Source organism: Colletotrichum abscissum (assembly GCF_030869225.1).
Source record: "Colletotrichum abscissum strain IMI 504890 chromosome Unknown Scaffold_41.1, whole genome shotgun sequence".
NCBI lineage: Eukaryota > Fungi > Ascomycota > Sordariomycetes > Glomerellales > Glomerellaceae > Colletotrichum > Colletotrichum abscissum.
Window position 1 is genome coordinate 211297 of NW_026850332.1, and position 14565 is coordinate 225861.

Below are 14565 nucleotides of genomic sequence, written 5' to 3' on the forward strand. Positions count from 1 at the left end.
CCTACTTCACAAGGGGTGATAGAGCTCGTCTACTGAGTAGATGAAAGTGGGCATTGTGCGAGTGTATGGTCGAGGTGGACGCTCGGGATCCGGTGATAATGTTGTTACGAGGCCGGTGTTCTGGAGTATTTTAATTCTGCCGCAAACACGATACCAAAACCCTGGCGAGGTTTATCTTGTATTTTTGCTTTCTTTCCACAATTCTAACCCTACGAAAGATCCTAGAGTCAGTCGCCGTCTTCGGACACTAGATGTCCGAATTGGCTGTGAGGTTAATGAGAAAGGAAATCCGTGGTTGCCGACTTACTTGTTCACCATAGGTATATAAGACTGTCACCATGTCCCTTGCAAACATGCTCCAGGCTTACCCACGTGAGATGTCAGAGAGATTATACCGGTGACTAGACCTGCATTGAAAAGAATTAAGCCACGAATAGATTACTGAAAAACAAACGATGCTCAACCTGACACCCGTCCGTCTTCCTTAGCCGGGGCCGGCCGGTACTGACACGGGGACCGTGTGTCCCCCCTTCGAAAACCCTGACGACTGAATCGTACACGCCGCGCCGTCGTCGGCGCCGGCGTAGCTGTCCCTGCCGGAGGTGAGCGGCCCCGCGTTTCTGCCTTCCTTAGAGTTTCGATCCTCCCTACAAGATCGTCTGTCTCCAAGGGGCACTCTAAAAGAATGCTGCGCCTCAAGTCCCTTTCATCCATCCCATCGTGGACGGCCCCAGAAACCCTCAGGGAACTCTTGAGCCGAGTGCTGTACCGTGCGGTGGGTGCATGAAAACGCTGTCTCCATCTAGCAATGCACAGCCCGGAGGTGTTCCTCCTGAATCTAGCGTACCAGAGCCGTTCTACCGCTCCTTGGACCAGATGGATGCAGTTGACTGCGTGACTGCCAGGCACGCCAGGCCCGGCGCCTCAAAAGTCCTACATAGGAAAAGCAAGGGGTCCAGGGGTCATGTTTTCCAACCCCGCAGGCACTAAGCAACGTCGTGTCTCCACTGCGCTGTGACGTAGTGTCTGTGGCGACCCTGACAGCCCGCTCGTCGCTGGTTATCTCTACCAGATATCGGCGAGGGTAGCGCGCTTCAGAAAAATCCGGCCAAACATTCTTGAATAGGCCCAATGCACCTGAGCGGCCCTCGCGTTACAACACTTTAGAGACTGGAAATTTGGGCCGCAAATGCTAGCGGAATAAGTCCGTAACGAGATCTAAGAGGGCATTTGGTGGCGGGCATCAGTGAGGCTTGACCTTCATCCCACCGTCGGAGAGCCGCAAGCGGGATGTAAGCGACGGAAGACCCGGGGGGGTCGGTGCGCTTTGACGTCCCCTGTTGTAACCCCAGAGCGAACGACGATAGTGAAGGCGGCAGCCGGCAAAGTGAGACTTCAGTGTCAACCAAAGCCGGGAAACCCAGGGTATAGGAGTGAGCCGACAGGACTCGCCGTTTCGCGGTGCCTAGCACCCGCTGTATCCTTTCACGCTTCTAACCTTGGGCAAAAAATCGACCCATTGAAAGCATCTGCGGCCTTGCGGCTGTTCAAACTTGAGAAGGCGGAAGCGATCGGCGGCAAGATCAGCACAGTTTTTGCTGCTTCCGATTCAAAGCCTGAAAGGTCAAGCCCAGGACATGCATTGGGTGATTGGATCATGGCCCATGAATGAATCAAGTGGGCATCCCAAGACCCTCTCAACCTCTGCCTCTGGTCCTTCTCTAGCGTTATGTACACTAAGACGACAGCCTCCGCCCCCTGTCTCTCCCAACGTGGGCCCCGCCAGTGGTAGCAGCGGGACGGAGTGAAAAGTCATAAACGCCCGACGATGCGGAGGTTTTTATCGGCTAGGACCGAAAGCCTGAAGGCGGAGGGGGTTGTATGGATACTTGGACCGTAGCAGAGACAGTGCCGTCCATATGCTGCGACAAGTGGAGGAGAAAGCATGAGGGTTAAAAGAGACAACTGCTGAACGACACGTTTGGACGACGGTCGGTTTCTGTCGAGCAGGCTCCGGGTAGCCAGTGTGGAAGCGTTGAACCGAATGTCTTTTATCTCTCCGTCCAGCGCGGATCGGCTTTCAGGTGGCCCAGTCGGATCCTTTGCAATGGAGCTGCTGGGCTGGAGAAGGCCTTCGATCGCTGTTGGATGCCGCAAGTAGTTAAAGACAGGTGGCAAATGGTGACAATCTGAATCAGCAGCCACTATTACATCCAGCTCGACAGGAGAATAGTCTTGTAGGAGAATAGTCTTACCTCCATGGCATACATGCGTGAAATTGCCACTTGCCCGCTCGCGCAGCCACAGGCTCTAAGCCATGAGTATCAGGATTGATAAGAGCGACCTTCTTTCGTGTGTGTACGAGGGCTCATCCGACTGGATGTCACAGGCCTCGATGTGGTTCTCGTCAGGCTTGGAAACCCGGTGATGATCGACATGAAAGATCGACGGCAGCAGTTCCGTGCTAGCTGGATGATTTGGCTCCTGATGTAAGTTAAGATAGTGTAGGTTAAGCGGTGAAAATGGCCAACCTCAATTTTGCGGCTGAGCTCCTTGCGCAGCAGGAACCTCAGATCGCAGGGTATACAGGCTAAAAGGAGCTGCCATGTGAATGTTGTCACGGGGAGGCTCTCTAGCATCTGCCTCGTAGTTGTCATGCTGATGACGATACCACACGAATACTAAGGTACCTTGCTGCATGTGCGATCCAAAGATAGGTACGCACTCTACGTCGTAAGTCAATGCAGGTGAGAGGGAACTTTACCAAGGCACCTTGCGGAAAGACGGTGCCTGCTCGATCTTGGAGATGAGAACCGAAGAGCACGTTTGTCGAGATACCTACCATGTGGACCCTCGAATTGATAATGCACTTACGCAGATGAAATAACAACAAGGTGGTTTTGTGATACAAATTGAACCATGTTGGTTATGATACTGAGCCGACCGGACTCTAAAATTCCAAAGACGTTACTTATTCCACAATGCTCCGGACATCTGAGTACCTAAGGTACGGCCCCTTCCACCTTGCGCAGCTTTATCAAGGTACGTATTTCGTTTACGGCACTCGGGTCCGACGGTTTTGGACCCCTCCAATACGGTCACCTCAACGGCCGAAGCAAAATAAGGTGCCCGGAGCAGTGGAACGGCCAACCTAACAGTCAACGGCCCTTATTAATAACCCAATGGAAGCTAGCAACAGAAGACCCTCGAAACCGTTTCCCCCTTGCCTCCCTCATTCCGTTTGGTCGGTCTCCGCATCTCGCACCATCCCACCAAAACCCACACACCATTTCGAATGGATACCTTCTGAGATGTGAGATACTCCGTAAACCCAGCAAGACCCAGACGCCAACACCCTTCCACGCGCCTTCGTCGTTGATCCTTCGATGCCATCCATTGCTCTTGACCCTTTGCAGAAAGATCATCTCTTTTGTGTTCGAACATAGAGGACCCTGCAGTCTGCCCAACACGAGTACCAGCCTGTTTCCGAATGCAAGCCGAGCCCTGATGAATAAAAGCCTCCAAGGAGCGAAGCATTACTTTTACCTTCCACTCCAAAAATAGCGGCTGCCTTTAAATCCGTCAACACCCTTCCTTCCTCAACTACAACACTGCAACTACTACTCCGACGAAACTTGGCCCCTTCTACACGAAACAACTCCAAGTCAGCAACAGCGACTGGTTTCCTACCACAGCCAGTGGGCAAAGGATACGCCAGAGGCACAAGTTCAAGCACATCGCAGCCATTCATTCCGCAATTACAACAGGGCCCCTGTCAGGTCGAAATCCATCACCTGCAACACGGAGGGAGGGGACGAAAGAGCGACTACTGTCTCCCTCACCGCACACACATGCCCTTGCTCTTACATGATATCCACCTCCACACAGGCCTCACATATCCACCAAATTACCCGCTTTCTCTGGTCTGATCCTGCGCCCGTCTGGCGACGTGCAGTTAAAGAGGGAGCCTTGGAAGCCCATACCCGCCAGCACAGGATTCCAACCTCATTCGGTTGGCTAAGAAAACGAACGCACGCACATCTCATTCTAGACGAAGGACGAAGACGAGGACGCCGACACGCCGCGCCCGCATGAGCCTCAACCTCATCTAGTCAAGCTTCCATTTCCCTTCCCGCCTCTGCTTATAAACAGAGTCTGCGGCAAGCACCTTACACGACAAGGGGCACGGCACGGCACAGCACATGGCATGAACAATAATCGTCACAAGCACCAGGAATCATCAGGAATCATCAAGGAGGAATCAACCATGGCGAGTCTGGGTCGGTCGTTCAAACCACCAGCGTACCTGCGGGCGCGATCCCGACCTGCAATGACTGGAAGAACCTTGTCCAACTCTTCAGATATTTCGGTCGTCTCGACAGGATCCCGTTCCGACGCCGATGACCTGCTCATGTCTGGGCTCAATACGCCAGCGTACGAAAAGCCAAAGTCAGGACAAGATGGGTTCAGGATGTCAACCGCCACCGAGTTGTGCTCTCCCAAAGGTATGTTTCAGCTCTTTGCTATAGGTCGGGCCACTATTCTATGCTCTTTTCAAGTTTATCAGTTTCCCACTTTTGATTTATCTCCAACTTCAGCTTTGAACCTTTCCCCCGCCTATTCCATGGGCTTTCAGTTCACTGTTGCAGGCTTGCCCCTAGGTGTCTCCTGTTTGTCTGCTCTTTGGTTGTCGCACTTGGGGCTGTGGGCTGTTCTGTCCCTGTGTTGTTAATTTCGGTTGATCAATCGGTCGCTGTTCTCTGTCATACACTCCGGTACCTGCACCCAGCCGTCAATGCCCCCCCGTGGACCGCAACGTCGGCGCCGACAAGGACGGACGTTGGCGCCCATTGCCCAATGCTTCAGTGAGCCGGTTTGCTACTTTTGTCCCTAGACTTGTGACAGCGAGTCAGGAAGGCTAGTCGGCTAGGGTCAAATGACGACGGCGCAGTGCACCGTGGCACCGTGGCTCGCAGCTGGTCTTGGAGACTAGGTTGTCTTGGATTTCCTCACGACCTTTTGTCCCTGGAGTTACAATAACTGCCGAGATGAGAGGAAACCCCTCCGTTCATCGAATCAGAGGGACAGGACCGAGAGTACAGCCTACAGTCTGAGCCAGTCAAGAGGGAGGGCGGAGAAGAGGAGATATGGCCTCCCCGATGAGCAGGCGGGATGGACTCCGATGAGCAGTGAGTGGCCAATGCCCCTCACTAGTGACCTCAATTCAACGCAACACCGAGTCGCCGACTTGCCGATGACCACCATTGGGTTAAGGTACTCTCCTGATGGCTGCGTGTGCGAGTGCTTGCGTACTGCGAGGATGAGGTCCTAGTAGTGCTTACGTTGGGTTCGTTTGCTCGCTCCAGCATGACCAGATACGGATCACCACTTCACACCAAAGCCCTGAGAACTATGGCATTGTGTGCAAAAAGGCCCAAGGCCTTCCATGCCTGACGTTCCCATAGCTTTGGGCTGTGCCACTGGAATCAGGTGGTGTCTTTGGGGCCATTAGGGAGTGGGGATGGCGCGCCACTACGTTGTCTTCTGGACGCACCAAACGCTATGTCGGTATCAGCATGAGGTCCCTCCACTGCGTTCGGTCTGGTCCGCGCCCTCTTGGAGACTGAGGAGCGGAACCGACGCGGTGAAGTAATGGGGATGCGATGCTTCCATCCAGGCTGAGGTGGTGGGGAGGGGCCGGAGGGGCTGGGACGCTGGGTTGCCGTTTGGGGACTGGTCTGCTAAGCGGCGGCCTTGGTTCACTCGGCCGGGACGGACCCTGCCCGCCAGATGGCAGAACATCGTCATCATTCACTCTCATTTCTGCTATCGACGGGGTCACCCCCGGCCCTAAGCCCTTTTTCCTCACCTCTCCCAGAAAGTTCGTTCCCGTCTCGCATGGCCACCAGGGACCCTTACAGTTGCGTCATGCACATAGTGTATTTTCCTTTCTCTTACGCAGTCTTTTTTTTTTCTTTTCCTTTTTTGGCCCAAGACGCTTGATCGGAATTTTACACATCCATGTTCCTTGCTTAGGTTCTCAAGAGGAGGATACCTTCGAGACTAATCCGCCCTTTGGCTCTTTTTAATAGGCGAATCGTCCGCACCATGTCTTCTCGACCTATCTGCTCTTCAATCTGCACGATACAATCGAACTCGCTCAATTCCTCTTGACCTGTCTCCTACGACTAGTACTCTTCGAAAGATAAACTCGGCACCTGCCTGCACGCCCACACCTCCCGATCCTTTGTCAGCCCGTGGCGACCTCTCAGGGTGAGTTCTAGTTTTCTTTCCCGCCGCCACCTCAACGTCTTTCCCGAATAAGCCAACCTTAACTCTCTACTCTTCCACTCAACTGTTTCTCAAAATCACTGCATTTTGGTGGTGAAACATACAGTGCCGTGTGCTAACACTGAAACCACAGTGGTTACTTTTCGTTCCACGAAGATCCCAAGGGCTCTACCTCTGGCCCTCGCCCTCAACCTCAATCAACCAGAACCGAGGGTCGATTGCCTAGACACAAGGCCGCTTCTCTCACTGTCGACTCCTCTTTTCAAGCCGACCTCCGTGGCGCTTCCCGATCTGCAGCCATGGCGCCATCAATCCATCTCTCTCCTATGAGCACTGCCGACCCTTCAGGTTCATCCGGCGTCAACACACCCGTTACCTCGTATATCCCCAGTGGCGTTCACGATACATCCTTGCCAATGGGCAAGTACTACCCTTCGAACTACGAGCGAAACAGCAGTCAAGATGGCCGCATAGGACCTTCTGGACCCCCGAGCCGTGTATCGTCAACACGATCAGAAGGTCACATCCCAACACGCGAGGCCTTCAGGTCATCCTCACGACAAGACTCCGAGGTCCGCCGCAAGCTACAACAATATCAACGAGACATGATCGCCCAGGCGAGACTGGCGGCGAGTGAAGTGCTTGGAAGTTCACCAAGTCAAGTCACCGCGGCGGTTCCTAGCTCCACTATTACCTTGAATGGGGTACCCTTGACGAGTTTACACCATATCGGAAGCACCGGCGTCCACAAACCCATCTCACCGAGGCTTTTGCCACTAGGAAGCCCGGGGCCCGTGACGCCGATGGATCTAGAGGTAGGATTAGGGCAGAGTGGATATCTCGATCGGGGTCGCAATGATGAGATTGCCCGCGTGTTACGGGCCGAGGAAGACCGGATCCGCCGTGAGGGAGCAACTTCGCCGGCGGTGGAAGCGGGTCCGCAAGTTTTCTAGAGTGGCAAAAAAATGATGCCAGTACTCGTCGGTCAAAGCCACGGTGGCGTGGTTCATCTGGGGCCACATTACCTCAGTATGAGGACGACAGAAGGCAAGGGGAGAAAGATACGCAGCAAAAAGAAGAAAAAAAAGACAAACGGAATGGAGTCGGCAAGATTAAGACGATCGTTCATGGTTATGATACCCTCTGGTTATTACAGCAAAGCTGAATTTTTTTTCTTATTTAGGATTGGGGGGAACAGTATAGTTTGGTTATGCCGGCGGAGGATGTATCTGAAGCCGAGCCAGCCATCTGTAATGCATGCATGGATTGCGGCGTTATCTCTACACTCGTTGCGGGATTAGATTCGTGCGGGCCATCGCATCGGTGTTATTCTTTCCTACTCCGCACCTTTCGCCCTCGCTCAAGATGAGACAGAGAGGGCGGCGGATAGACTAGATGGGGAGGAAGGACAAAATGAATCAGGCACTACTTCCACCTTCACATTTGTTTAGTACTTCATGAATGCTCCTTGCCGATATGTTTGAACGATATCGTTCTCCCGGATATGTGAAGATTTCGAACTCATCATCGGGCATCAAGCAGCTTTACAGTAGTTGGCAGGGAAACTGCCCCGTACGCCACCTATCTCGCCTACCCACCAATCCTGATCTGTGTCTGTCTTTTTGATGATTTTGATCATATCTCCCTCGTTGAAACTCAGATCTCCGTTGCTCCCTGCGTAGTCATATTGGGCGACGACAAATTCTTCCGGCGCTTTGAAGCGCTTGGCTGGGGGCGGCGGTGGTGGTTTCTTCTTCCCTGCCAGACTCCCCTGACCGGGGACGAGCCCCGACTGGTGACCAAAATATTCGGACTGGGTACGTGAGTATGATGGCGACACGTTGGGGGAACCCTGGGTCTTCCCAAGAGACGTGGCGGTAGTGAAGTCGGTTGGCAGTCCGAGCTGAGACCGCGAGACATTCGTGCTACTCGACTGCGGGCTAGGTTGAGGTGACGGCTCCCTCGCCATAGATGGACGGCTCCCTCCGTTGTTTGAGGGGATTCGCATGGTCCGAGGGGTCGGTGTTGCACCCTCGTTCATGCCAGAAGGCGTCCTACCCAAGCCGTTCCGTGACGATGTTGATGTCTTTCGGCCCTGGCCGTCGTCCCCTACCCTTACTGGTTGCCTCCAGTTCTTGCCATGTGCTATGCAACTGATAGCCTCCACCTCCTTCTGAATTGGTACAAAAGACGCTGCCCAGGTTGATATCACGCTGTCCATTGGGGGTGGGGGAGAGGGAAAGTCGTGATCTTCGCAGTAGTTGTGAAGTACAGTGTAATACAGCCCGAGAAGCCTGTTTTGGATCGTAACATGGGAGGCCAGAATATGAGGAATCAAAGTGAAGACGGCCTCAATGATCGGAGGCAGAGCTTCCCTGATGTGACCGTCGGCAACTTGGAACTCCTGCGACCATGGTTCGTCAATTTCAGAAACCCAGATCCGCGTGATGAAGTACTTACCTCGGACGCGCAAGTCATCTCGAACTCGGCCTTTGACAAAGCAGCATCTTCCTTCGGCGTCTTGCCGGGCTTCTTCTGGAGCTTCTTGACCTTTTCCTGGGCCTTCTCATAGTCCAGCCTCTTGTTCTCCCGCTGCTTGATAGTCTTGCGAAGGGGCTGAATGTACTCATGGGCCTCGGTAGCAGGGCCAATGACCTGCTTATCGATGGCCGTCACTTCTTCGGTCAGTTCGTCCTTGAGGTCAGAGTAGGCGCCGCTAAGCTTGAAAGTGCGATCGAGCTGCAGCTGAGGAGTTTGGACACTGGGGCGGCTATGTCCCTCCGAGGCTCCCACAATTGGGTCGTACAAGCCCTCGTACTCCTTTACCATAGCCCACTGGCTAGTGGCCATGGTGACCCATGCTTCACGGAGAGTCTTGGTGTTCTCGATAATCTAGCAACACGAGACCCATGAGTTAAGATTATATCACACATATGTGAGAACTTCATCGGGTTGAGATGATTGTGAGAGGAGGGTACCTTGACTAGCAGTTTGTCCGCATCTTCATAGTCGTGTAAGACGGCAGCAATTTTGGCATTGTCCCCGGGGCCCTTGTTCATGAGCTTGCCGAATTGTCTCTGCATCGACTGCATCCTGAGGCTGAGTAGCTCGCAGGCAGCAACTATTCCGATTTCGGGGACGAGTAACAGTGCAGTGCTACACTCGGCGAGGCGCAAGTGGAGCGACGGACAGGCGAATGTTACCACTTTTCCAACACCTTAGACCAAGTGGTGAAGTATGGCGACGAGGGGTTGGCCGTGACCTATGGGCAGCGTTTGGCGAGGTTATGTCGCAGTGCTGGTCGGAAAATGGAGGAGGGGTTGGATTGTTGGGAGGAGTAGGTCAAGCAAGAGAGCGTTGGTGGGCAGACGAGTAGTAACGGTTCAAGCTTGCCGACAAGCCGTGTTCTCGGGATGTTCCTGCCTACCTATGTGAGGTTGGTAGGACTTCTAGGTAGGTAGATACTCGGGTGAAGAGCATCGAATAAGGCTGTGCTTAGCTCCCTACCTAGTGTGGTTAGCTGAGGTAGCGGTTGCGTGAAGGCGGGATGTGGAGGATGGTTACCTTTGGATTGGTGACTGGCTAGACCTGACGCTGGATGGGAGGGCGTGGAAGCGGAGAAAGTTACGAACGAATCCTCAGTACGGGGAAAGGATAGTTCTTTTAGCACTTCAAGGAGGGGAGCCGAGCAATTTGGGGGACGGGATTAATTACGCCAATCTTTTTTGGCACAAACGGGAAGCCCAACCAACCGGGTCAGCTTCTGGAAGTGCCCAGGATACGCAGGACGAAGCTCGGCCATTGTGGAGTGGACAGATATCATGCTGTTAATTCGTGTCGATGGATTCTCTACCTTAGCTATGTGTCATTGCCGGGTATTTGCTCTGTACGAATACAGCTCCCACTGCTACCTTAGGCTCAGGGTAAGGTATTTAGGTATCTTTCGAACCACCTGTATCGTGTCACTGTCCGGGGACTGAAACAAGGAACAAGACCGAAGATATGGCAGAGCAGCCCCAGGCCGAATAACATCGAGTCGCTGCCAATCGATGGAAGTTGGTTGAGAGTCGTGTCGCGATTGCCTTGGACGAGACCAGGAGATTCCCGTCTTTCTGATCAACTTGGCCTTTGACCCGCGCAATACAAACCCTGGAGGCCATGATGAATCCATGGTGCGAACCAGCAGGCAACCAAGCCCCCCAGGCGGTGAGACTTGAGTCCTACGAAGTTGGTAGCTTTGTCGTGACCCTGTGGTGGCTAAAGTACAGCGAAGTACCAGAGCTATGGCCGGCTGCCGGCACTGCTTCAGCCCACCCGGCTTCCATCATAAGGAGACAGCCAAGGCCCAGTCTCAGTCACCCTGCCCACTTGGCGTTCAGACGGGACTTGACGGTACCTAAGCTGCCCCGCCATGAAGTGTCAGCTACCTCAGCAAATCCCAGGGACAAAGGGAGGTAGGTATCCGTCAGGCAAGGTACGAATACTTTGCAGATGAGGGGACATCGGCAGCCCATGAACACATGTGAATGTTCGTGCCTTGGCTTTCCCATATTGGAGGATTGCGGAAGTCTGTCAGGCTGATTTCTCAGACCAGAATTCAGAAAGCTAGCCACGACGTGGAAAAACGTATCGCGCCAACCCAACTGCCTAAGCTCTTTTCTCAATGTTTACGCGTGCTGAGCGCGTCGCTAGGTACCTATTCCATACATTAAACCCACACTGAACCAGGAAGATCCCATGAAGCCCTGAAAACTGAAAGGGAAGCCGCGGGCACCGTCTGAACCTAGCACTCCTCCCCCCACCGGGTCCCTGACAGACGACATCACGTCAATTTCCTGCTCGGTGGATAACATCCATTTGAAGATTGACGCCTTTTTCACACCCTCATTATGATGTGAGCGGGGTGAGTGCATCATACACTTCTAGTTTAGGAAATTATCTCTTAGCTGCACCCTCTTGCTTGCTTCACTTGATTTTAGCAACGGAGGTATTGAGAAGGAAGTAGGCAACTCCGGTCAAGGAAGGGGCTGGCCGGACCAACTGGACCGGAAGTGCCAATCATGTGACTTGGCGTCTCACCTGGCCCTTTACGCGCGCCAAACTTAGTCGCGTCTACCAGGCTTCACCTCTACCTTCGACAGTGGGTAGGCACGGCATGCATATCGCTATCTAAACTTATCTTTACAACAAGCAGCATGCGGCTCGTTGCCTTGGGCCGCGGCTATCGTCTTGATCACCATGCCTCTCGCCAGCCTTAACAGCAACCAGAATAGCCAGATGGGCTCTGGTCTCCCGATTGCCGCCCCAGTGTTGGAATACATATGCCTCTTCACCCACGATCTGAAAAGAAAACAGAAAAGATGGCAGGACGGTCGCCTGAAATTTCATACGTTCAACAAGCGCATCATGATCTACGATGAAAGAGGGAATTTCATCGGCGATATGCACTGGCGGGAAGACTTCGACTTTGGTGAAGGCGAAGAATTCAACTTGGAGCGCGGAGCCGTCATAGTTCAAGTCGCCGAGTGTATCGGTAGCAAGGACCAAGACCTGACTGAGCTCCTCGACAAGAGAGCCAAGGATGTTGAACAGCGACATGCTCGCTCTGCCGCAAATACAGGAAACCAGCCTCACCCACCCACACGGCCATCAGTCCAGCACCCCCAAGCCCAATATCGGCAACGCCATTTGTCTGACGTCTTCACTACTCCTCGCGGACCACAGGGGAGGGCCGTGATCCCAACCACATCGCCATATGAAGATCGGGTGATGGCTCAGCAATCTTCGAGTCCCCATGACGAGACTCAAAGGCCCACCAAGCGGAGAAGGAGAGAGATATCGCCGCCCAGCAAGTCAGGCTACGCCCAAAACTTGTTTGGCGCAACTCTCAATCTATCGTCTTGGTCGGCGAGCGCCCCGGTGCGAAGTCAGCCCGCATCGACACCGAGAAGCGTTGCTCCCTCTGTGGAAGCACCACCTCGCTCGGTTGTTCCAAGCAAAGGCGTCAACTCATCCAGGCCAAAGCCTTCTGCAGTCGTTGATTTGACCAACGATGATGCAGTGCCAGCGAGAAATGTCACGGCCTCGATAACATGCGAGTCAGAGATTCCGGCTACAAGTAACACCCGTGCGTTAGCAAGACAAGCCCCGCTAGGTCAAAGGCCCTTTAAGAGGCCAAGCACGCCTGTCCGCAGAGATGTATCAGTGGAAAGAGACGTGGAAAGAGACGTAGAGATCACCGAGAAGCCTGGAGAGGTGCTGGGCCCTAGCAGTCATCAATCTGAGAGTCGCCTCGAAGCCCCGAAGCAAACAAACTCAAGAAAAGGCAATGGGAAGTCGCAAGACGGCATACAAGAAGCTGCTACACACCGACTAGATGATCGGCCTGACAAGGGCGCCATGCCTCAACCTGTGCGACTTCGTGCTCAAGCAACGGCAAAGAGGAAGGCGCCAGGAATACACGAACACCTCTCGGAGAATGAAAGCACCTCATTGATACCAGCAGCGTCGGTACCAGAAAGGACTTTGGTACCAGGTGATGAGGCTGAAGATCCAGAAGAGCCAAAGACCAAACTTCGCATCAAGACAAGAGAAAAACGCGGTCTGATGGTGGTCGCGAGGAAGGCCACCACGAAGACCAAAAAACGGCAACTGAGTTCACACGCAAATGGGTCAAACCCGTCAACATCAGATGGACAGGTCATAACGGATGCCCTTCCTTCGGAACTTACTCCTACAACGATCCCTGTTTTGCCCATAGAAAGTTCACCGGGGAATTCGGCCCATGATGGCTACACAGAAGCCGCTCCGAAGGTTGATGTCAGGGCCGATAGAGTGCAAGACTACAAACGACCCGACGAGATGGCTGAGGATTTGGTTCAGCCTGAAATCTCCGACGAAGAACGTCGTCAATCATCCGGACACTCCTTGCAGCCAGCGCGGACGCTAAGGACGCGGAAAGCTCGGCGTAGCCCGGACCGGCAAGACGACGTGGAAGAGGTTCACGTCAATCCAGGCCCGCGATTAGCATCTCTAGGTCGAAGGACTGTAAAGAGTAAGGAAATTATTGGCTCGTTCAACACAAGACCGCCTTGCAAATACCTCGAAACTTCGGCCGCGACTGCAGCGCCTCGGAGAGAAGCCCCCGCTACGACTAATAGTCATTCCGAAGCCAATTCCTCGGTTTCTAAAACGTCGGATGGCATTGGACAAGCAGAAGCCATAAGGCTTACCAGAACGACTCGGTTAGAGAACCCAGCAACGAGGGGCCGGAAAGCGGCACAGAAGTCAGATGCTATGGGCGCTGTTCCAGAGCCAGTCTTGGCGGCCAACCTCGACGCAGCTCTCAATAGGAACCTTGGCAGAGTTGGCAATAAATCAGAGGCAAGGACTAGCGCTGAAGTCGGCGTGGTGGCCGGTGAGCCCAAAAAGAAACTTCCTGGGTTTCAAAGGGCAAACGGAGGTCCCTGGAGCAAAGAGGCTCACGATTTGTTAGGATGCACAAGACCTGGGTGATAAGGCTAGCAACAGAACAGGGCGATAAATTTCGACAAACATATAGATAGGCAAGTGGAATCATGGAACTCCCTCGATCCCGACCCTCGAGACGCGGTTTTCATGTCGCATTCCTAGGAGACAGATCTCAAGGATCTCGCACGCGCCTTACGCTTGACCTGGGAAAGTGAGGATATCTTCGGGACTTCGTCACTGTCAGCATTGTACTGTAGTATGAAGCTACGCAGGTACAGAACGGCGAAAAGCGAGTACCTAATTTGGATTGATCCAATGAATTTATATATCCCTACATTAAATGGACTGGATGCGCCTCCATTTCTCGAGATCGAGCTCAACATGCTGCCCGCAACATCAGTCCTGAGTCGTTCCCCCCTCCCCCGCAGGTGGCAGCGAAGCGATGAATTACACCAGAGACTCCTAGGATGCGGGAACTAGCCGGGTCAGAGCTGAGTAGAAGGTTCCTTCCAGCAGCTGAGATGAACGGGGGCGAGTATAAACAGTCCAGTAGCCTGTAGATTGGGCAGACCCCGACAACGAATGCAGAATTCATCGCTCGCCAAGAGGTGCGAACGCCGCTCATCGTCCTGGTGAAAATATTCGTCTCTATTAAGGATTGACCCTGTGAGACTCTTGGTCGATACGTTTGTACGTAGTTGTCCTTCGTTGAATATACTCAAATGCTGCAAGGCACACACACCTCTACGGCCGTATGAAAGTGATATACGTATACTACATAGATCGACTGTTCATTCGAACGAG

General features: G+C 53.4%; 3 protein-coding genes across 3 annotated transcripts; 2 read left to right on the forward strand and 1 right to left on the reverse strand.

Moving 5' to 3' along the window:
• Positions 1 to 6193: 6193 nt before the first annotated feature.
• On the forward strand, positions 6194 to 7244 carry CABS01_12955 (uncharacterized protein; the record flags this gene model as incomplete). The annotated part of the gene is made up of 2 exons (XM_060546305.1): positions 6194 to 6273; positions 6425 to 7244. Coding segments are annotated over 2 exons (900 nt in total), but the record flags the coding sequence as incomplete, so codon positions are not given.
• A 581-nt stretch (positions 7245 to 7825) lies between these two features.
• On the reverse strand, positions 7826 to 9482 carry CABS01_12956 (SH3 domain-containing protein; the record flags this gene model as incomplete). The annotated part of the gene is made up of 3 exons (XM_060546306.1): positions 7826 to 8695; positions 8752 to 9183; positions 9270 to 9482. Coding segments are annotated over 3 exons (1515 nt in total), but the record flags the coding sequence as incomplete, so codon positions are not given.
• A 2047-nt stretch (positions 9483 to 11529) lies between these two features.
• CABS01_12957 (uncharacterized protein) lies at positions 11530 to 13806 on the forward strand (the record flags this gene model as incomplete). Its single annotated transcript, XM_060546307.1, has 1 exon — positions 11530 to 13806. The coding sequence occupies one exon, from the start codon at positions 11530 to 11532 to the stop codon at positions 13804 to 13806; it is 2277 nt and encodes a 758-aa protein (XP_060395453.1).
• Positions 13807 to 14565: the final 759 nt, after the last annotated feature.